The 24,343-nt window shown below is 32.1% G+C and overlaps 1 protein-coding gene across 12 annotated transcripts in view; it reads left to right on the top strand.

Annotated features, from left to right (window-relative positions):
* The window catches only part of BAZ2B (bromodomain adjacent to zinc finger domain 2B), a 496,556-nt gene that overhangs the window by 387,824 nt on the left and 84,389 nt on the right, over window positions 1-24,343 (top strand). For 9 of the 12 annotated variants that reach the window (XM_037849039.1, XM_037849033.1, XM_037849042.1 and 6 more), the window contains 7 exons: window positions 1,613-2,008; window positions 6,393-6,999; window positions 9,267-9,560; window positions 10,762-10,822; window positions 11,623-11,731; window positions 12,001-12,102; window positions 21,138-21,348. In XM_037849039.1, the coding sequence (XP_037704967.1) occupies window positions 1,613-2,008; window positions 6,393-6,999; window positions 9,267-9,560; window positions 10,762-10,822; window positions 11,623-11,731; window positions 12,001-12,102; window positions 21,138-21,348 (1,780 nt within the window). The remainder of the gene's footprint in view (window positions 1-1,612; window positions 2,009-6,392; window positions 7,000-9,266; window positions 9,561-10,761; window positions 10,823-11,622; window positions 11,732-12,000; window positions 12,103-21,137; window positions 21,349-24,343) is intronic. The other 3 variants (XM_037849038.1, XM_037849043.1, XM_037849041.1) reach the window with 1 other exon arrangement.

Below are 24,343 nucleotides of genomic sequence, written 5' to 3'. Positions count from 1 at the left end.
GTGTGTTAATGAGGTTGTGGTTAGGCATTTAGTGACATATACTGTCACTAAAATGGCCACCTGCCTTGGGTGTTGCCAGGAGGGACCCCTTTCCAAGAAAGACCTTTCCAGGAGATGAAATCAATCGACCTATAGGGGCTTTCCAAGAAAAGGGAACATACCCTTCAGAATTGCAGATAAATAACACCTGGTTGAAGTAGCTTATCTGAACAGACAAATTTACCATACTAATCAATGTATATCTGCTCCCCACTCTGTAAAACTATATAGAATAGAAACTTATTGTCAGCCAGTCAGAACATTTCCTCATTTGCTCTCACATTTGTCCTATATAACCTCTCCTTCTCACCCCCTCAAGGGAGTCCCTTCTACTTTCTGAAGGGAATGCTGCCCAACTCATGAATCCCTCAATAAAGATCCTAACTTTAGAGTTGTTGTAAAATTTTTCTTTTAACAGCACTGAAATATTTATGGAATGATCAAATGTCTAGAGCGTTCTTCAAAATAATCAATAGGTGGGGTGGGGTGGGAGAAGGGTAAGTGGAGGTATAGATTCAACAAGGTTGGCCAAGTTGATAATTCTTGCAAGTGAGAGATGATGGTTACTTGGTTTCCATTACAATATTTTCTCTACTTCTGCATATATTGAAATTTTCCATAATAAAATATTTTTAAAAAATTCAAGTCAGTCTCCACCTCATACCTAGCCAAAAAACAAAAGCAACAACAACAAAGAAGTCAATAGGAAAATGGAAGAAATGTTTGCAATTTAAAACAGAGTCAAAAGGCTAATACAAAGTACCCCTGCAAGTCAATAAGAAAATGACAAAGCAACCAATAGAAAATGTGCAAAGAATATGGACAGTTCACAGAAAAGGAACTGGCTCGGACACGAAAAGATACATAGTTTTGCTCTTAATAAAAGAAATGCAAATTAAAACCACATGGGGGTGTCGTTTTTCACCTATCAGATTGGCAAAGATCAAAAAGCTCAATAACTATCTTGGCAGGAGTGTGGGGAGCAGGCATTCCCATATGCAGCTAGTGTGACTGGAAATCAGTACAACCCTTTACGAAGAGCAACTTGGTAATATCTTCAAAATTGCAAGTGCACACACTATTTGACCTACCAGTTTCTCTTCTAAGAAGGTATCCTATTTGCACATGTTCAGAGATACTCACAGACAAGGATATTTGTTGTGGCAGTATAAAAGCAAGGGATTGAAACAAACTAAATGTTCCTGGCTGGATGCTGGAGAGCCCTGGGAGTCCTCAGAGAAGTCAAGACGTCGACCAGGGGCTGACACTGTGAAAGTTTTTGACTTGGCCGCCAGAAAGAATTCAAGGACTAGTCAGTGTGTACAGCCAAACAAGGACTAGTCAGTGTTACCTCCAAAAAATTTAATGCGAAAGTACTCACTGGAAGGGGTGAGCATGGGCATTCTTCAAAGGAGAAGTGAGAAACATTTTTAATTAGGCGTATGGAATGTACTTCGTGAGCTTTATGTATCTAAGGAATACTTTCAAAAGTACCCTTTTTCTCCAAGTTTTACCATATAATGTTCTTTGTTTTACAGATATTAAAAAGTTGCCATTTGATTTTTATTTACAGGTGCTATTACATGGTATTTCAGACCCAAAAGCAGATGGACCGAAAGCAACTGAAAAAACCAAGGAAAAAAGAATACACCAGCCATTACCTCTTGTGTCTGAATCCCAGACTCACTCATCATTCCAATCCCAGCAGAAACAGCCTCAGGTTTTGTCACAGCAGCTTCCATTTATTTTCCAAAGCTCTCAGGCAAAGGAGGAATCTGTGAACAAACACACCAGTGTAATACAGTCTACGGGATTGGTATCCAATGTGAAACCTTTATCTTTGGTAAATCAAGCCAAAAACGAAACTTATATGAAACTCATAGTTCCTTCTCCTGATGTACTTAAAGCAGGGAATAAAAATACCTCTGAAGAATCTAGCCCTTTGACCAGTGAACTACAATCCAAACGGGTGAGTTAAACATTATTTATAGAAAAATTTTATTATTAGAAAAAGTTACAGCTATTATATAGTACTACAATGCACTTGTTTAAATTAAATACTGCCCTTATTGTTATACTTTCTTCATAATTAGAAATGGAATGTTCACATCTGAAAATAAAATAGCTCTGGTTTTATAGATGTGTATATACATGAATATTTAATATGTTTAATAATATATTTGTGGCAACACAATCATGTCATTTTTTTCCAGGTCTAATGATTTAGCAATTGGGGGATAAACATGTTTGAGTAAAACAAACTTTGCTATTACTTTAATTTAAAATCAATTTCCTTTTTTTCTAATAGCAATTTGATCTTTTTTAGAGAAATGAACTCAAGTAATTTACCTCTGTAATCATATAATTTATAAATTATAAACATAAAACTCCTTTATAAAGATTATTCTCCTTTATAAAGATTATTCTACTTTGCCATTCTTAATAAATTATATGAAACAGAAAATAATTTGAATAACTTTTATATGTCCAGAACCACGCTTCAGAGAATTTTTTTTTTAATTTTTGTTTTCCTTGCTATTGATTTTATATTACTACACAGTCTTTATTCATATGGCCAGTAGAAGTACAATAATTAAATGGCTATTGCCTTTTATTCTAGAACAAGCTAGAGTGGAAAAATACTATATTTAAACACAACATCCTATCTCTTGGTTATAAGTGTTATCATTAGACCTCCTCATTATTAGATAACACAGAGCACTTACTGTTTGCCAGCCATTGTTTTAAGTGCTGAACATGCATTTAGTCATTGGATACTAACATCTGTGAGTGCTACAAATATTATTATTTCTATTTACATATGAGGAAACTGAGATTCTGAGGCTTGAATAACTGTCCCAAGATCATGCTGCTAGTTAGTGATGAAACTAGAATTCAAGCCTAAGCAGGGTGATTCTAGAGACCTTGCTCTTAACCACTATAATAAGCTGCCTTTCTTCTTAAAAAAGTCACAATGTACTTGTCTGGTAACTCTTCTTTTATTATGAAGAATTTAAGAACAAGATCAAAGAAAAGTGACTTGAGTAAATAAGCCTTTTTAGATAATCTCAATGAATGGTTCTCAAGCCTGACAATACAATAAAATCCCCTGGGAAAACTGTAAAAAACAACAACGACAATAAAAACCTCAGAATAGTTAAATCAGAATCTCTCATGATAGGACTATATTGGATATTTTAAAAGTTTCCTAGCTGATTCAAATATGCAGCCAGAATTGGGCACCACTAATCTAAAAGGAATGACCAATTGTATCATAATATGAAAACTTGTAATGCACTGCTCAACCATAAAGAGACAATATTATCAGCATCACATTATTGACCCTCCACAATAAACAAATTAGAAACTATATTCTATGAATTATTTTAATTTTTCATAATATATACCCCCTTTTAAGATAAATAAATATACACATCTAGAATTATATGCATTCCAAAGTTTCCTTAATTTTTTCAAAATTCTAAAAGAATTTTATATCCGTTAGAAAGTCATTTATTGACGTTTGGTTGATACATGTAGACAAGCTAGGCTTTTTACACAAATAAGCTTATTTAGTCCTTACAAAACTTTGTAACGTAAAGAAACTAAGGCTCAGAGAGTTTAAGTCAGTTGCCAACATCACAGAAGTGATTTAAACCAGGGTCATTCTGATTTCAAAGCCCCTGAATAATGTGAAAAATTTGGTGCCCCTGCTAATTGGAAATATTAAGAAATTATAATACAAATTCTCTGAAATGATAATCGTAGTTAGTAGGAAATATTTTATTTGAACAGATATTCTCCTTAGACTCAAATCTAAATGACTATCAACTTTCTCTCAGTACCTACTATTGAGTTAGAGGGTATTTTATAACTACTTCTCTTACAATAGCTATCATTCTTTATATGACAGACTGACATAGAAATTTGCTTTATTTCTTATGGTAATCTCATTTGTTTATGCTATCTGCTCTGTGTGTTTCTGCCTCCCCCACTCTAGTCAGTGATTTCCTTGGGTGTAATTTAATCATTTGATCCTTCACTGCCCTTATATTGTAGGCATTTAATTCAATCAGTATTCATTAATTGGTTATTTAGCCAGGAGTGGAATTTGGTAGTTATTTATGTCCATTTTCTTTTATCGTATTTTGCCTAGAGGAGATGTTGTGGTCTGTAGCAACTCAGGTGGGGGCTGCAGAAACCAGAGCAGGGCAGTAAGACAGAGATTCCAACCTATCTTATCCCACTTCTGTCCTCCAAGTAGATATCTTAAAGCAGCAAGAAGTTTTGACACTACACAGGTCTCAGTTTTCTTTCTTTTCCCCATTTACTTTTTATGTACTAGCCCTAATATCAAAAAGAGAAACTGCAGGAATTTTATTCTTGAAAACCTTCGGGATTCAATATATGAGAGATCATTCTTCAATTTTATTGTGTGAAGAGCAATTACAGAAAATTAAAATATAAAACTAAAGAGAAAATTTCTGTTATCATTGTCCTTTTGGTCCTATGAACTTAGAATAATAATTTACAACCTGTAAAAAAAAATGAGGACAAATGATTATGTACATAGCTATGTTCTAAGAAATGAAAATATGTTAAAATTATTCTGCTGAAGTTAAAGCATTTTAGTAAGAATTTTGTTTATGAAATTCTTTTAAAAATGTAAATGAAGTGATTTATTATAATTTCCAGATTTTATTCATTGAAGTTCTTTCTTTTTGTGATGCATTGCCTTGGGTACAAACTTTATATGGCAGTCTTTGTTTACATATATTAATAAAGTAATGTACTAATAAAGATGTTAAATATACTAATAAACTTAATTTATTAATTTAATTTAATATACTAATAAAGTAAAGATGTTTAGATGTTGAATAGGATAAAAATGTTTAATAAGTCTTTTACTATGGCATTCCATCAGCATTTACACTTGTGAAATCCCCACCACCAATCTTTGGTGGCTTGAGTGTTAGGAGTGCAGGTCTGATACTGATGGCAACACTGATTTTAATTTCAAGGCAGTCATTTTTGTTGCAGAATTTTACCTTAGGAAACTTAATTCTATTTTATTAACTTAAAATATTTTAATAATTCTGCTTTGGTTTATTTTTATACATTATTTTAATTGTACTAATTAAATGAAATTCATGATTTCATTGTTTTCAAGGAGATGTTAATAGCTAAATAACTTTTTGTTTCTTATTTACAGATGTAAATTTATGACAATGGCATTTAAAAATTAAATTTTTCTAAAAAAATTCTATTTTTCTACATTATACTCTTTCCAAGTTAATGTGTTAAAGGCATGCTAAAGTAGGTCCCACAGAATATTGAGCCACCATTCAAACCAGTTTAATATTTTAAAATATTTGGTTCATAATTCCTCTCGCTCTAGAAATCATTCATCTAGCAATCTACGATTGTTTTTTTTGAGTACCAAGTTCAAGGCTCTAAGCTCAGTTTGGGGAATACCATAAAGATGAATAAAAAAGGCATTGTTCTTATCTTAAGGTACTTATCAAAGATGTAAACTTACACTATAGGTAGTATAATATAGAATATAAGGAGATGTAGGAGCTCAAAGAACAGAGACAGAGTGCTTCTGGCTGGGTCAAGCATGGAAAGCTTCTTGGATTAGGTCTTGAAGAATGAATTTACATCAGCTTGAAATGTATAAGAGAAGGACGTTTCATGCAGAGAAAATGGTTATAGTAAAATATGGAGGTAGTGAAAGTATGACAGGCACAGGGCATGGCAAATAGTCCAGTATGACTGGAAGGGCATGTTTGTGCCTAACTGTAAAGTAATTTGAATATCAAAAGATAAAATGTTTAGACTTCATAAAGTTGGCAATGATTGGGAAGGCACTAAAGGATTTTAACCAAGGAGCTAATATAATAAAATAAGCTTATACTAAGATGAAATTAGCATGGATATAAAGCATACATTGGGAGTTGGGTGGAAGGAAATGACGATATTGCTTAAATTTCAGCAATATTTCAATGAAAGACTCCAAAAAAAACATGATAATATAGCTGATTTGGAAGATAAAGTAAAAGATGCCTTTAGAGTTTTAGGCTTGAATTATTGGGAGAAGGCGGGTAACAGGAAAGAGAGAGAGGCAGTCAGGAAGCATATGTATTTTGAGAGGGAAGATGAATTGGATTTTAAACCTATTAGGGCTAGCTGAGTTTCAGCAATTAACAAGTCATGAATGCCCTTCCCTTTATAGCACTTGTATTTTGTGATTTAACTTTGTATATGAGCAGCTGTTTTCAGATACTGAAGGCAAGTAAAAGCAATGTATGTGGTTATGGTGCATTGATGTTTTTTAACTTATATTTCAACAGGAACAATATAAACATACATTCCCCACACAGTTAAAGAAACAGGAGTCATCTAAGAGCCTGAAGAAGGTTATTGCAGCTTTGTCAAATCCAAAAGCAACCTCTGGTTCACCAGCACATCCAAAACAAACGTTAGAAAATAACCACCCTAATCCATTCTTGACAAATGCACTTTTAAGTAATCACCAACCAAATGGGGTTATTCAAAGTGTCATTCAAGAGGCTCCTCTAGCACTTACTACCAAAACTAAAATGCAAAGTAAAATTAACGAAAACATTGTTACTGCAAGTAGCACCCCTTTTGCCTCACCTGTAAATTTGAGTGCAAGTGGGAGAAGAACTCCTGGCAGCCAGACATCTGTAATGCCCTCTCCCTCTCCCTTACTGCATAGTCAAGGGAAGGAAAAAGCAGTTAGCAATAATGTAAACACAGTAAAAACACAGAGCCACCCTCATCCTGCAAAATCCTTAGTGGAACAGTTTAGAGGGACAGATTCAGACATTCCTAGTAGTAAAGATTCTGAAGATTCAAATGAGGATGAAGAAGAAGATGAGGAGGAAGAAGATGAGGAAGATGAGGAAGATGAGGAATCTGATGACAGCCAATCAGGTTATTTCTATTTTAAAATTTAAGTATTTCTCTAAATGGTACAAACATTTTTAAGAGCTTATTTCACAGACTTAACAGTGATTGTTATTCACTGTGTTTCACACAGCTATATGCATTTCATTAATGAGCTGATAAAATACAGTAGTATTTGAAATTGGAAATTCCAAGTTAAGTTCTCAGTTTTGTTATTCATTTGACATTAAACAAATAATGAACTTTAAAGTGAATATAAAGGGTGCGTGAATTAAGAAATAACTTCATTAACTTGGTTAATTTCCATTTCACCACTCATTTGGTTTCTTTTTAATCTTATAACTGTCTATCAGTAATACAGAACTTATTAAATAGCATCTGGAGTGCTTCCTGATTTTATTTTGATTCATTTCTCTGAATGAAAATGAATGAAATGACTTATAAAAAGTCTTTTTTGGAAGCCATCTAAAAATAATGTGCAAGATGTTGAAATGCACTAAATAATCCAAGTCATTAAAGAGTGTGTTTACTACTTTCCTTTCTTCTTCCCTTCCCTGTTGTTCCACAGAAGATTGAAATTTAAATGCAAAGAAGAAATTCCTATTTTAAAAGTTTGTGAATTTGTTTTTGGTCAGTCACAAATCCACCTGTAAATTTCCAACATCCAAAGTGAATAAGAAACTATTATAGTCGGTTATACAACTTAAAGTGTCTTTAAGATAAAAAACAAACTACTTAATCAGGGCAAGATAAATACAAAATAGGTTACATTTTAAATACAAAGAAGAAATTCCTATTTTAAAAGTTTGTGAATTTGTTTTTGGTCAGTCACAAATCCAACTGTAAATTTCCATCATCCACAGTGAATAAGAGACTATAGTCAGTTGTACAACTTAAAGTGTCTTTAAGATAAAAAACAAACTACTTAATCAGGGCAAGAACAACTTTTCTTGATAAGACTTATTCCCATGGGTTCCCATAAACACAGCTTTATAGGAGATAATGAATATCAACATATTAATAACTTTCAAAAACTGTTTTTATGATGAACCTCATTGTAGGCACATGGGATCACATAAACATAATTCCACAAAAGTGTCTATCCCAAGAACCATTAAGAAACAGTCCAAGTAGCAGCCCTGTGCTCCCCAGGAATAAATTTTACATACATAGATGAAATGTACATTCTTTAATCTTCCTAAAATATGTTTGGTAATATGAATCTTAGCCCAAGTACTTAAATGTACAAGAAATATGACTTTATTTTTGTTAAATTTATTTTCATCTAACATCTGTGTCTTACCATAGTGACAGAGTATTTCATTGTGATTCTCCTTCCCAGTGTCCTAGTGGCATCTGGGAGGCTTACAAGTGTGCCCAGAAAAGAGGGAAAAGACCTGTAGTCTTTAATTTATCACCATAGTAACCAACAGCCTCCTTGTCCAAGACTGCTATGAACCAACCTTTGGGAGTTGGGTATCGTTCTCATTCTACCAATAAGAGGTATACTACCTCTCCCTTCCTCTTCAGGATACCCTTACATAATCTCTTTTGTGGGTTATGACTTTTACAGAAGATATAATTCACTAAACTGCCTGCCTCTTACTTTTGGTCATTGCTCTCCTCTTCCCTTGGGGAAGTAAAAGCCTGGCTTATGGCTTGAAACTGGAGAAGGGTTGGAGATGAGAGGACTACATAGTTAGAACAAGCTTAAATAAATAAATCACTAAATTATCCTACTGTAATCGTTTCTGTAAGCCTAGTCTTTCATGAAGTCTAAGAAGCCTGATAAGATCTTACACCTAAATAGAAAAACTGCAGCCAAAAAAAGCCAAGAATCTCCCCAGAAAATTGTTTCTTTTACCTCAAAGACCAGATGAAGGGAAGATGGTGGTTTCAGATTTCTCTGCCTTATACGGGACTTAGTATACTTTTTAAACCACTGCAGTGTTAATTTGAGTAATCAATTCTATTCCCTCTGTTAAGTTAAAAGTGATTTTGTAACCATTAAGCAAAACTCATCCTGTGAATAGTGTCATATGAGAACCATTTTATGATTAAAGTATTGAGAAAAACTGATGCTTTTAGTGAAGAATTTTGAGGATTTTTAGTCTGCATACATCGTACTCAAATAGCTTATGAAACAGTAATTTTTACCACTACTCTTGAAGAAAATTGCTCATTTTATTTCTCAATCACACATGCTAGTAGCTGAACTATTCGATTTTGGTAAAAACTACAAGCTGTTGGTGATTATCTAGTTATAATATACAAATGCTTCCTTTAATTCCCAGAATCAGATAGTAATTCAGAATCAGATACAGAAGGATCAGAAGAAGATGATGATGATGATAAAGACCAAGATGAATCAGATAGCGATACTGAAGGAGAGAAAACATCAATGAAATTGAATAAAGCAACTTCCTCTATCAAAAACCCTTCCATCAGTCTCACAGCTCACTCAATACCTCGTGACCTGCATGTAGCAAAAGCCCCAGGCTCTGCTCCTGTTGCCTTATGTTCTGAATCCCAGTCACCTGCTTTTCTTGGCACACCTTCTTCCACACTTACTTCAAGTCCACACTCTGGTACTTATACTTTATTTTTATTATTATTAAAGGCAAACCATAACAAGAATTTGTATTTATACTGTGTTCTGGAGATGATCTTATTGGAGTCAAGTGTATAGTGTTTATAGCTGGATTTTAGAAAGGTCATCATGTAATTTTAAAGGATATGGCCCATTAACATTTTTATTCCCTGCTTCCAATTTAAGAACCTGAATGGTGACAGGAATTGATTTTGAATACTTTCCTGCTTTTGTGTTCAGTTTGTGCTTCTAGAATATAGTATTTGATCAACAGTTGGACTTTTTTTGTAGTTTACAAAAATGAGCTTTCTTGGTTACTTAAGGTGCAATTGTGTATCTGCCCAACATATAGCCAAAGTCATTTGTCGTATGTATTATGTGTCATATATATTAGTGAATAACATAATGTTCCATTAATATGCCATGTCTTTTTTATTTGCCCTTTTATAAACTTCTAGAGGTCTTCATTAAAAGTTTCTACATTTAATATTACAGAATTACTCTCTATTCTTATTCAGTAGCTAAGAAAAGATAGATGTGTGTACTATATATTTTATTAGTTGTTTCATTATTTCACTCTCTCCTTGATAATTTCTAGTTTTGCTTTTGTTTGCCACAAAACAGTATGATATCCTCCTAATGTGAGTTATGTGTTTGTATTTGTGAAACTTGATCATTGTCTATGAAAAATTTTACATATAATTCTAATCCTAATCATTTGTACTTTAGATTAATTAAGACTAGTAGTGTTTTTTACAATGGCTTTATATGAACTTCTACATTAAATTGTTTTTAGGTATATGAGCCAGCTGTTGAAGTTTTTCAGCATCTGAAAACTCCTGTTTTCAAAGAAAACAACTTTAAGCAGACTTTTTGGAACCTCTTTCTATTTCCCTCTTCTCTAGCCATTTCTTTAATAACTAAATGAGAAGAGGAAAGATATATATTTTTATCTTAGATATTTTTTTAGAGAAAAAGACTAGTTATTCTGTATTCAGACCAAAAAAAAGGAAAGAAAATCTCTGCCTTATACAAAGTCTTCTGTTGAAAGCCATCTAAGCATAATGTGCAAGATGTTGAAATACGTTATTTAATGTATTTCGTCATTAAATATGTTTTTAAGAAAAATTTCTGTTACCAAAAATAATTTTCATCTTTATAAACCATCTTTTATATTAACTGCTTGAATTTTCTTGAAGGTACTTCCAAAAGAAGAAGAGTTACAGATGAACGTGAACTGCGTATTCCTTTGGAATATGGGTATGCAAAATAAGGTTTCTCTTTTTGCTTTTCCCCCATATATTTATACCTGTTTGATGTTTGCTAGATTTCACATTCTCTGCTCTTAATAAAAGAAGTGCATATACTGCATAGTATTTATTAGAGTGGAAGAGCCAGAGTAAAGAGCAAAACTGTTGATGCATCGGGAAACCAAAATTAAAAGCTATCTGTTGTGTGGAAGTATGGTAGAGCTGATAATGGATCATGTAGCCAGGTGAGAATATTACTGAAAAAGAATCAAATCATTTGGCAAAGGGCAGGAATACAGTTAAGAGTGTCATAGGTTTTGGTGAAGATACAATTAAAGAACAGTGAAAGCCACCATGGGCAAAACTGAGGAACTTGAGTAGAATTTGGCTAAAATGGTTTAATTGGAAATGACAAGTTTAGGACTAGAAGTAAATGAGCTCCAAAGAGCAGGGAACCAGGTTTACTTTATTCTTCTCACTTAAAACTTTTCAGATGTAAAAAATTACTGCATATTGATACAGTACTGAATATTTCTGAGCATCCAAAGCAATACATTACGAATTTTTAAAAATATAGTAGAGTTTAATATTTGTAAATTGAGTCTTTGATTTATTTTTTAGCGAATTACTTGGCTAAAAAGATAAATAATTCTAATAGTAAATGTCTCTAGGTTGTATAATTAGGGGCTTATTTTTGTTTTCTTTGCATTTTTCATTTTTTCTGAAAGCATGTGTACTTTAATATTTTTAATTTGTAAAAGCTTCCTTAAAAGTTAAATATGTTATAATCTTCATTTCTGTTATGTGTAGCTGGCAAAGAGAGACAAGAATAAGAAACTTTGGAGGTCGCCTTCAAGGAGAAGTAGCATATTATACCCCATGTGGAAAGAAACTTAGGCAGTACCCCGAAGTAATAAAGGTACATACTTTTCACCAAATAACACACATTTGGTACCTATTAAGCATGTGAATGAAAAATAAAAATGTGCACTCCTTCCTCAGGTAAAGTTCCTTGGTACAAAATATCCTCTTGTATGGGATTTATATTCTTAACCTAAATTGATCTGCTGTCTATCCATAGCCCCTTGATAGAATATGAAAAACATTAGTTCCCTGAAGATAGTTATACAATCAAAGCTGGGTTGTAATTATTAAAACCTGAAGTGGAAAAATATGTGATTTTTTCAGTATCTCAGCAGAAATGGAATAATGGATATCTCAAGGGACAATTTCAGCTTCAGTGCAAAATTAAGAGTGGGTGACTTCTATGAAGCCAGAGATGGACCGCAGGTATCCACTTTTTAAAAAGTACAGTCTTTGAACCAAAAAGTAGCATCATAACCTAAATGAAGTAAATTTAACTACAGTGGAGCATCATTAGTTAATACTTACTTAATTGTAAGTTAACTTTTATTAGTTAATTATATAGCTAAACATACAACTTTGTGGTAAACACTAAGTCTTCAATTTACTATGCTACAGTAACAAGGAGCTTTGACTTTGTAGATTCCTTTTTCTTTTTTTTAAGAAAAAACTTTTTTCCTGTTAATTTTATCAATATTTTTAAATATATGCAGGTATAAAAGTATCTGCATGTTCATGTGAAATCTAGGAAAACATTAGTTCCCTGAAAGGTGAAACAATTTTTTTAAATTTATTTGAATAGAAGAATCATGTTATTATTATAAGTCAGTCCAAAAGAGGATAAATCTGCCTTAGATTGTTGGAAGGATCTTGCCCATTTGATTATGCCATGCTACATGATACATTTTTACAAGTTTGATAATCTTTTAGGTGGTTTCTTAAAATTGGTTAAGTAAATTTCTGCTTTTTGCAGAATTTGAGTTTTTACTATAATTACACATATTCTGATCATATCACTACAGATCCCTTTGGACTCAATTTTGTGGCTTAAGTACATAACCTCACCAGTTAGCACAAAGAACTCACCGCTGGGACCTCACTTCCTGTTACTTTTAATGTTTTCCCTTTATAACTTACTTTGTATTTTATTTAGCTGTATGAGCTTAATTTTTCCCTTTGTCTTTCTCAGCTCCATTAAGAAGGGTCCCAGTTAAGAAAGGAGGAACCTAGATTCTTGCTAATCCATAAAATAGTTTTGTGATACTGAACAACAACAAAATAATGCCCTTTTCCCTCAATTTCTTTACCTGCCAAAAAGAAACAATAGTAATTACACGTCTCATCTCATAGGATTTTGGTGAGGTTAAAATGAGATGGTATACATGAAAATGTTTCAAAAATGTTAAAACCCTTAGCCAACTCAAGTTGATTTTTTTTTTTTCCTGATTGGGCTTGTCTCCCCTTTGGCTCATTATAATGCACAGAAAGAAATTTTTCCTAGGACTTAATATTTTCTTTTGTGAATAGGCAGGCTTTACCATCCTATTGTACCCTGTAATTTCATAGTTATAAAAATGGAAAAGGCCTTTCTCATTCTGCAAGTTTTATTCTGAGAGCTAAGAAAATTAACGGAATTTTCCAAGGTCGCACAGCTTCAGCAAGGCAGACACATAATTAGAACTCAAGGCTTCTGACAATGTTCATATACATCATATACCCTGTTTTCCATTGTTGTCTGTAACTTTTTAAGAAACAAGTAAGTTATGTTCAGATCTGCTTGTCTTTTTATTGCTAGTTCTTTTGCCAAAATGCGTTTATCTAAGGTTTAACTTCTTTATGGAAATATATCCTATGATTTTTATTTTATTGTTGAAACTTAAAAAATTTTTTTACTCATGCTAAAGCAGTCACCAAGCAGATTCTCAGAATTTTAGTGAACTACACTGTTATTTTACACATTCCATATATACTGGATCAGTTTTAGTTACAAAACATATTATCACTAGAAGGCAATAATAATTTTATTTTAAAATTCTTATTTCTTAATCTCTTGGTCCATGTTTTGAGTTCTTTACTTCTCTTATTTATGCCAAAGGTATCTTTATTTTTGTCCTGTAGATTTTCCTCTTGAGAAGAAAACTAATTGCTGTTCAATACATAAGGGATTTTTAGTTTTGTATCAGTGATAATTAGACTTAATCTATAAAGCCTCATGAGGCAGTGTAGAATGTTCTTTGACATCCATTCAGTTTTTATTAAATATTATCAATCTTTTCCAAATGTTTGTTATCTTGTTGAGAGATCAATTCCAATCAAGGAAATATTATAAATTATTAAATCCAGAATATGTTAAGCTGCCAACATTTCCTGAGAATGGTAGGAGGAAATAATAGCAATTTTGAGAGCAATTTTCTCAGTTTAAAAAAATTAGTAAGCTGAATTCATTTCAGAATACTTTTTTAGAAAACAACAGTTAAAGGTAAGTAATCCAAGAAAGTGTTTTAGTTAATTAGAAATGCATATAGTTGTACAGCCATATTCCTCTCTCTATAATATGATTAATGTTTATAAGTATATAGTTAATTAGAAGCATTTATTATTGTATATTTTCTATGAAAATGAACCAAGATTATGTATTTATGTTAGATTAACTATGCTTGTAATTATTGCGAATGGTCCAAAATTTGAAAAGATGTAAAATAAAGACGCTGTTACCATGCAGTGGTGCTCTGTGTGTTTATAAAACATCTTCCTTTATACAAATTGTATGGATATTATGGCTGCATATATATTAGAAAACAAAATTATGCCTATTAAAAGACTGGAAGGAAATGTGTCAACGTTTTAATTATTAATGTAATGGTTGGCAGCACAATGGATCTTTGTTTTCTTTCCACTTAGTTGCATTTTTTCAGATTTTCTAAAATTTGCTTATATTACTTAACTTAATGTGAAAAACAATTTCCCATATTTTAAAAATAAATACTTCTGCTCTATATATCAACCACTGAAGCTAAATATTCAGTTTTCCAAGTGCCTGGAGATTTTAAATGCTACATCTTCAGTTTTCCAAGCTATGTATACCTATTTTTGGTGGTTGATAGCAAATGAAATGATATATTTGCAGAGTCATTAATATTCTTAATCTCTCTCCTAATAAATCATTTGGCTTAGAAAATATATTTTCTGCATTGTATTTTCCTTTTTTCTCTAAAAACTCACCAAATAATAACCAGTATTCTACAGGTTCTAATTTTACTTAAAGCATTTCAAAAATTGCAACAGTGCTAGTCGAAAGCTATATGTTTTATAGAATAAATTAAGGAGATAATTTCTGCTAGGAAATAATATATCTGCAGTGGAGAACCATGGTTATTTTGCATACAGTTTATCCTTTCTTGACTTAAGATATTTCTAAGTGTAAGATAGTAATTATACATGTATTTATTAAAAGCAACCATTTATTGAAAATATTGACTAAATTTGCATAGTGCAATAAGATAAGAGATGTGAGAGCTAATATTTATAGAAATTTAAGTGAATTAGTCCTTAACAGAAAGACAACAATCTAATGATTACCTTTAAAACATGAAAAAAGAAAAGCCCTTACTTCAAGTAAATAGACAAGATTGACAAAAGAAATGGCAGAATGCCCTTACTTATCTTTTTATGCATACCTAATTTCAGTCCACAATGTGGTGAGAGATCATTTGTAGTATCAGCTACTTGTCAGCCTCAACTGATACTAGGTATCAAACCCTTCTTACCAGCTTCTTTAAAGACCATGATTTTTGGAGTGGTCAAGTGAATGGAACAAAACCAACTGTTACTCTTTATAGGGCCATGCAGTACTGTCTGGCTACCTTCTAATGCATTTCTGTCAGCTGTTTTAGCTAGTGAAAACCCTTGAAAAGAAAGTGTAAGGTAAATGGATTTCTTATAGACACCTGCTCCATCAAATTATAAAAGGACATGTTGAACCTAATGTTTGTCATTGTTTTCATTTTATTTCATTTTTGATTGTCAGAATAATAGGAAGTAAGGTTGAGCTAGACAGATTTTGGTAAATATAAAATAGGATTATTTCTGTTTATCTAAATATGACACTTAGATAAAAGGTACTCACATTTTTCTTAGGAATATGTGAAGGTCTTAAAATAAATCCTTGATGACAAAGATAATTTTGAAATATGTGATGATCTACTTCGAAAAGTGTTTTTTTCTTAACTGTAGAGAACAGAAAATTTAAGCATAAATATTACAATTAAGTTTATTTTTTTCGACCAGGAAGTACACACACATTTACAGTATTGACTGTCTACTGTATTCAGGCCAAAAAGCAAAGAGATGGAAAAGGAGAGATGCAAAGAAGAAACAAGTTAAAAGTGACTCAGGAAATGTTGCTTTTCTGTAGTTGAGATTTTGTATTTCTTCAAAGTTATTTCTTCTATCGAATGGCATAAGGCCATGAGAAAAGTAAAATGTATATAGTGCTTATTTGAAAGAACCTTTTTTCTTACTCATTTTTAATTCAATAGATATTTGTGACAAATGCTTACCAGGCATTTTTTTCCAAATATATTTTCCCCAAAGACATTTTCCATAATTATGAAACATTTCATCATAGAAATGAAGATGAAGGCCTAACTTTGAGAAAAAACTAATGTTAGAGGGGAAATTGAAGAGTACAAAAGAAATAGAAGTTATTTTAACTGGCTTAGAGAAGGTTATTATTTGGGTAAGATAAAACACTTGGCACAGTGCTTCCCAGCTACAATCAGGGTTTTATTAATAAGAAATAAGGGGGGAGACATGATAATAAGGCAGGCAACAGGCAGTCTATGGCCCAATTTTAATGCTAGTAATTATCTCAAATAAATGAAGAACAAAAGATTGGGAGTCAACAACCAGGGTTCTAATTCAACTCTGCTGTTAACTGTCACACCTAATGCAACATAGCTGTGAGCACATATGGACACTGAGAACTTGAAAATCAGTACCAGAAATCTATAAGTCTGGAAATTTATGTCACTGATATATCAGGTAGGATTTTTGGTGGTTAGGCAAAACTTGTACAAGTTAAGTCAACTGTATGAATCGATGTGTGTAGCTAAGGAGATATCAAAAGCCACAGTTCTTAAGAGGGTGGCCTAGTGTACGTAACTTTAAAACATAGCCAGCATTATGGAAGCAATTGTGCCAAACCACATCTTTCTCAGTTGTCTTCAGTAGATGACACCTCTTCTTCCCCCATCCCCTTACATTGCTGGTCTTACTCTTTGACGTCTTCAGAGGGCTCTCCAGTATATATTAATAAGCTATGTGAGTATAGTGGACTAAGAATCCCTTGGTAATCTAAACATGACACTTAGATAAAAGGTACTCACATTTTTCTTAGGAATATGTGAAGGTCTTAAAATAAATCACTTGATGACAAAGATAATTTTGAAATATGTGATGATCTACTTCGAAAAGTGTTTTTTTGTTAACTGTAGAGAACAGTTAAAACTGTTCAATATTATCAGCTTCTACTACCTGCTTGGGCACCATACGGTAACTAAAAGCAGACATAATGCTAAATTGTCAAATAGGTGTAAGGAAGCACAACAAAATTCTCATTTTTCTCATGATACTGACTTTTATGTTTTTGTTTAAATATAAAATATTAAATACTGTCAGCAATATTTGATGCCCTTGCTTTGCCATGCTCTAAAACTGAGGCCTACTTATCTATGACTTAATTCTTTCATGTTTAACATGAAATATATTCGTTAGGAGTTTTTAGGTATGGCATTCTAAAAATTTTATATGAACTATTAGGAAGTAAAGGATTTTTAAAGCACTATTTCAAAAAGAAAAGTAGTGAAAAAATCAACTTTGTTTACTTAAGCTGTGGTTAACTTTATAAAAATCATTTAGCCGGTAATCAATGTGGTCAATGATCAGTTCTCTGAATGAGACTTTTAAAGAAACGTCTATTTTAAATGAAATAATTTAAAATTGTGTTTTCTGTATTCAAAAATTAAAAAAAGAAATGAGATTTTATGCAATTTAATTTTATGACATTCCTATTTCAACATTTCTGTTATCCTCAATAAATGATACTCATGAACAAGTGGTCTGCTTTCATCTTATCTGTGGATACTAAGTTGTCTAACTGGGTTTCCCACCTTTCACTGAAAGTGAGAGTCAATTTGTGGTTCACCAGCAACATGTTCAGGTCTTAATGGGATATGTTCCCAGGCCTCATTCCTGCTTCAGTTTTATTTCTAGTTTGTATCCTAATTGCTCCCATTTGATTTTATATGCTTGTAAGCTGATTTATTTGGGGGTGGGGGGTGGGGGAAGCAACATGTAAATAAATGAGGTAAACCAGTCCACCAAAAGCCAGTTCACTCATCTGTAAATTTATTTGCCAGAGTTCTCAAGTATTTCTCCATCCTGTTTCTCAGCTTCGACCTGTTCAGGAAGAAAACCTCACTACCATTTCCCTTTTCCATACTGCAAAGAGACTTCTCCATACCTTAATTACCTTTCTGGTCTCCATTTGGGCTCCTCTCCATCACACTCAGGTGGTCTTCAAATGCAGTCATTTCTGTCTCCAGAAGACCAATGTATTCACCTTCCTTTCAAGTGCTAATCTAGACCCTCATTATTTCTTATGTGGACAGTTGAGACAATTTCCTGTCCCAACTTCCAAACTCTTTTTCAAAATCATTGCTATTCAGAGTCTGGTCCTTGAATCACCTGCCTTAGAATAGCCTGAGTTGGTTTTTTTTTAAATGTTGGTACTCTACTGGGAGAGGACTCTCTCTTGCTCATCTTTAGACAATGTTATGCCTTGCTCAGAATAGGTACCTCAACAAATATTTAAGCAATAGAAACTTTGCTTTTATAATATATGTTACAGTTTCACAGTATAATTTCACTTACCTCATTTACTTACTCACCTTAATTATTTTGTTCGGTCTTCCCAAATAAACAAACCTTTTTTTTTTTTCCTTCCTTTTTTTTATAGTATTTATAAAAGTAACTGTATTATTGGCTAAAGCTATAAATTAGTAGTCCTTAAAAGTGGAATTATATAGGCATAATAGATTTACTCTTTAACCATCTCCATCGTGTTGACCATCTATTTTCTCTTTATCCATATTCCTTGAAATCTTAGTCAAGAAAGATTATTTTAACTCTCCTCTGATACGTAATTTATGATTGACAAAAAAGCTAATTCCATATGAATTGAATGATGCAAATTGGATTTTCTTTTCCTGAGGAAAAGTTTGTTGAGAAAAATGCTACTTTATTTCCCATAATTCTCTTAAAACCACAATTGTTTTTTGCTACTCATTGAATTAGATTTGAAGCTGTATTATAAGTGTCAGATTTCCTAAACATTCCTTTCTCATTTTCTAAAATCCAGGAGTCGGAAGATGTTATATGTAACCCAAAATAAACAATTCTCTTAGAAAGTATTTACTTTCTAAATGTCATGGCCAAAAATTTAAATAATATCCCTGTTTGCCTGTAAGTTTTGGGTACCAACATATTCTGTTCTTTTTTTGATACAGGTATATTTTCCTAACAGTAATAACTATGTAAAAATTGTATCTGCATAAAAGAGGATAAGTTGATAGAACCCTTTAAATCTTGGTCAAAAAATGGATGTTATTAATAAGATACTTTAAAAGTTGAATGCAGATTCATTTACAGACTCCTTTATTAGTGTCTGTTTTCTACTCCAAATGTCACAAATGTCACTTTTATATTTTTCAATAATGTGGTGCAATACTTCCTTGATGCCTAAGAGCATAATAGAAAAATGAAAACCTAAACTAATCAAAAGCTTCCCAAGCTGTGAACATAAAACTGTTTTGATAGCTTTCTTCTTAATGGTTCATGGCCTAAAAATGCAATTGCTACAACTATTGTTCCTGTTGACTTCATTTGAAATCTCAGTAAAAAGACTCATGTTCCTCAAAAGTAGTTTTAAAATTATTATGAGAATTACTAAAAGGAGTTAGTATAGATATTGTTAACCTATAGATATGTGACTGTGTATTAGATTTTTAGTGATATAGTCCTTCCTTGACATAAACTTGGTTGTATACTTATGGCTGAATATTGTGATCAGTCACTTATCAAGTATAAGAGTATCTTTGTAACATCAAGTAAGTACATGTAGTGAAGGGCACAGGTTTGAGAATGAGACAATCCTGGGTTTGAATCACAACTCTGTTCCTTCCTGTCTCTGTACCTCTGACCAATTATTTGACTTCACTGGGCCTGAATTCCTTCAGTTATGATGTAAGAAAAATAAAACTCAGTGTACAAGATAGAGCTGTTGTGAAGATTAAATTATACAAACTATTCACAATGCCTGGAAAAAAAGCACAGTGCTTGGAACATGGCAATGTAGCTATTATTCATTAGTGTAGCAGGAGTTGTATTTGTATTTTTATGACCCATTGACTGAGATATTCATATACTTCTTGCCCCAGGTTAGGAGCCATGACATAAAATATAACTCAAGAACTTTTGCTTGTTATTAAATAGGTTTAATCTGTACCCAGTGGTTGCAGAACTGCACCCAGTGGTTCTAACTAAATTCTTAGCACATTTTAAAAATTTCCTTAACATTCACACTAAAGGAATTAACTCTTTTAAAAAAAATGTTAGATGATAAAATAATTATTTTAAATTGATGGCTCTCCTGTATCTGAACCTATTACTTTGGACTAAAAATAAGATAATGTAACATAATGTATTTGTTTTGATTAACATATATAGGATAGATGAAAACCAAATTAAGATTGTTTCTATGCACTGAACAGGATTATTCCTATTATATCCTAGCATTGCATTTGTGGTTGTGCCTCCATTAGGAGGCTAATAATGGGAAATCTCAAACATATACAAAAGTACACAATAATATACACTATATACCCATCTCCAACTTTGGTAATTATCATTATGGCCAATATTATTTTAATAAGTTTTACATATATCCTTTCTCTCCTTCCATAATTTTTGAAGCAAATGTTATACATCTTATCATTTTATCTGAAAATGTTTCAATTTATATCTCTAAAAGGTAAGGACTCTTGTTTTCTATACAACCACAATACCGGTATCACACTTTTAAAAGTCTTTAATATCATCAAATATTGTTCACATTTTCATTTATATATATTATTTATATATATCAATATATATTGATAATATATATAAAAATACATAACATTTAATTACATTCATAATCATTAAAATAAGAGCACCAAAGATATGCCAAAGGCTGTGAACAATGATAAATCTAAATTTAATTTTAAAAATAAAATTCCTAAAGTTTATAACCACTTTATTAATTTCAAAATATCTGAATTTACCTATAAGTTTATGACATAGTGATCTCTTGTGTTTATTTTGTTTGTAATATATTATTTCTATAAAATGTTAATTAAAAGGGAATGCAGTGGTGTCTTTTGAAAGAAGAGGATGTCATTCCCCATATCAGAGCAATGGAAGGTCGTAGAGGAAGACCACCAAATCCAGATAGACAGCAAGCAAGAGAGGAATCCAGGATGAGACGTCGGAAGGGTCGACCTCCAAATGTTGGCAGTGCTGAATTCCTAGATAACACAGATGCCAAATTGCTAAGAAAACTGCAAGCTCAAGGTAAGGAACAATACATCTGACATTATAGTAATCAAACTTTTTAAGGCAAGTATTTCTTACAGTTTTTACTTACGAATGATTGACACTGCTTTCAATTTCTAAGTAGATATTTGTGTTAGAATAAAAATGAGAAAATAGGGATTCCCACTGGTAACTGGAGTTCTTTGATTAGGTACACTCCTTTCAAGAGCCATGCTCATAAACACATCCTGCCCTGTATATTTAGAATTACAAAGGTGAGTGTTAAGCTTTTAAGGCTTGCACAGAAAGGGAATCAACCAGCACTTGGCACATGCCCTAAGGTTGTGCCAACTTTCTGGAAATTCTCATTTTAACAGCTCCCGATTCCTTGAGGTGGGACATGGGAATAACTGCAAAATGTGTGGATCTGTGGAGTAAACTTTCAGTCAGAGAACTCCAATTACTGGTAAGTAACCAGTCTTTTAGTTTGGGTGCCTCTGTAGTCTGGGTATCTTATATATATTTTCAAAATGCCCAACTAATTTAAATTTAAATTAAAAGGTATTTTAAGATCACCAGAAAGTATCATTTATCAAGTTCAAAATGCTCATAACCTCAAATGTGTTTGTGATTCAAAATTATAAAGATAAAAAGTTCCCATGCTGTCTAACACAGAAAGCTGCCTATAATAAAATAGTTCCGCTATGTAATTTGAGTTACTAGTTACAAATGTAAACCTCTTAAAGTTCTCTAAATATATATCATATATGTGCAGGTGTCATATTTGCAACCATATGTGTAAACATATATATCAAATGTAAAATAAAGTTTTAATACTAAAAATTGTTTTAAAAGATTATCAGATCATGGGATTGAGAAAGTCTTCTTGGGCCAAAAGGGGGAAGAGAAATGAAACAAAATAAAGTTTCAGTAGCTGAGATATTTCAAATAGAGTCAAGAGGTCATTCTGGAGATTATTCTTGTGCATTATATAGATACCCCTTTTTAGTTTTCAGTGTATTTGAATAGCTAGAAGGAAATACCTGAAACTGTTGAACTGCAACCCGGTAGCCTTGATTCTTGAAGATGATTGTATAACTCTGTAGCTTTTATGGTGTGACTGTGTAATTGTGAAAACCTTGCGACTGACACTCCCCTTATCCAGGGTATGGACAGATAAGTAAGAAAATAAGGACAAAAATAAATAAATAAGGGGAGGGGGGAAGGAGCACGATACATGCAACCTACTATCAAATGTTTAGAAAATAGTTAGAAACAACAAATGTAGCATAATGTTAAAAGTTGTTACCTCTGAGTGTATGGGTAAGGGTACATTGGAGTTCTCTGTATTATTTCTGTATTATTTTTGCAACTTTTCTGTAAGTTTGAAATTATTTCAAAATAAAAAGTTGAGAAAGTGTTGAAAAAAAAGATTATCAGAATTTTGTAAGATTATCAGGATTTTATTTCTTTTCATGGGCTTTTACTGTCCCTATAAATAGAAACCAAAATCTGGAGGAAATGCCTCAAAGACTTATTACTCTTTATTGTTAACACCATCATAATATTGACTTTTTTTTTGTTTTCACCTTGTTTTTATTGCAAAATAAATATCCATAATAAAAATCATAGAACAGAATGCTTTAAAGTAAAAGACATTCTTGTTCTCCCTCACCAATATAATCATTAATAACAGTTTTTTGAAAGATTTAACACATACACATTCACACACTCATACAAACACATATATCCTTTTTGGTTTCTAAAATAAATAGACATACTATACATACTCTTAAGCTTCCTTTTTTTCCACTTAATTTATCTTGAACATCTTTCTGTATCAGTACTTATAAATCGACCTCATTCTGTTTAATGGCTGTATAGTAAGTGATACTACATTTGGCTCTACCATACTTCCTTTAATTGAGCTTTTTGATGATTGTTTAAGCTATTTCCTAATATTTGGTATTACAAACAATGCTGCAATAAATGTATATTACACATATCTTCACATCCTAAAGATATAGCTGTCTATAGGATAAAATCCTAAAAGTTGAATCTCTGAATCCAATGGTATGTGCGTTTTCATTTTTGGTAGATAGCAGGCAAATTTTGTCTCCAAAAAGGTAGCAACAATTGCACTTCATCAATAGCATATGCTTACTTTTTCTCTGTTTTAGTATATTAGTCAAATATTTTTTATATTATTATGTTTTACTATTTTTATATTTGGTTTCTTTTAAGACTTTCCTCTCCCCTAAAGGGTTACTAGTAGAGGTTAAAAAGAAAAATGAATGATGGGTTGTGAAAGTTAGTATTGTCAATAAACCACTAGCATTGAAGAATGTATAGTAGTGGGGAAGGTGAGCATTGTTTTCAAAAAAATAAGGGAACTTGATGTTAACTGACACTTAAAACATAAGCTCTTGTGCGTATTTTACATATCTCATACAAGTATAATTAATACTTAGTATGCAAAATGACAGCTTTATATTTGTAAAATTAACTATTTTATCCTAACAAAATCGACATTAATTATGCAACTTTTCCAAATCTTTTATTCTTCCTCTAAATTTCAGATCACTTGTATTCCTTTACATAGTTCTCTCTTATAATGTTTTGGATTTGCAAATTTTATCTTTGACTTTATTGTGTACATATGTTCTTTCTCAACATGTATCTAAATATTAGATATTTGAAAGTAAATAAATAATCCTTATTTACAAGTTTATGGGGTGTAATATCATGTTTTTCTAGGGAAGAAAAGAAAGTGAGAATGAATCACATTAACACCCCTTTGTTTTCTTAAAAGACTCCTATATTAACAGTTTATTGAGTTGTCTAAGGGGATTCTAGAAGAAGTTTCTATTGTATGTTATCATTATCCTTCTAGAACTCAACTAGACTGAATAACTGTATTTAACTTGAAGAAAGTTTCAGAAGAGTAATATAAAAAGGAGCTTTGATTGTACATCCAAGCATTGTGAAATGAGAGCTCTCTAATTTCTCAGAAAATATTGATAAGAATCTGATG

Source organism: Choloepus didactylus, chromosome 9 (assembly GCF_015220235.1).
Source record: "Choloepus didactylus isolate mChoDid1 chromosome 9, mChoDid1.pri, whole genome shotgun sequence".
In the NCBI taxonomy this organism is placed as follows: Eukaryota; Metazoa; Chordata; class Mammalia; order Pilosa; family Megalonychidae; genus Choloepus; species Choloepus didactylus.
The sequence above is the reverse complement of the archived record's forward strand: the minus strand, read 5'-3'. Positions and strand labels throughout refer to the sequence as shown.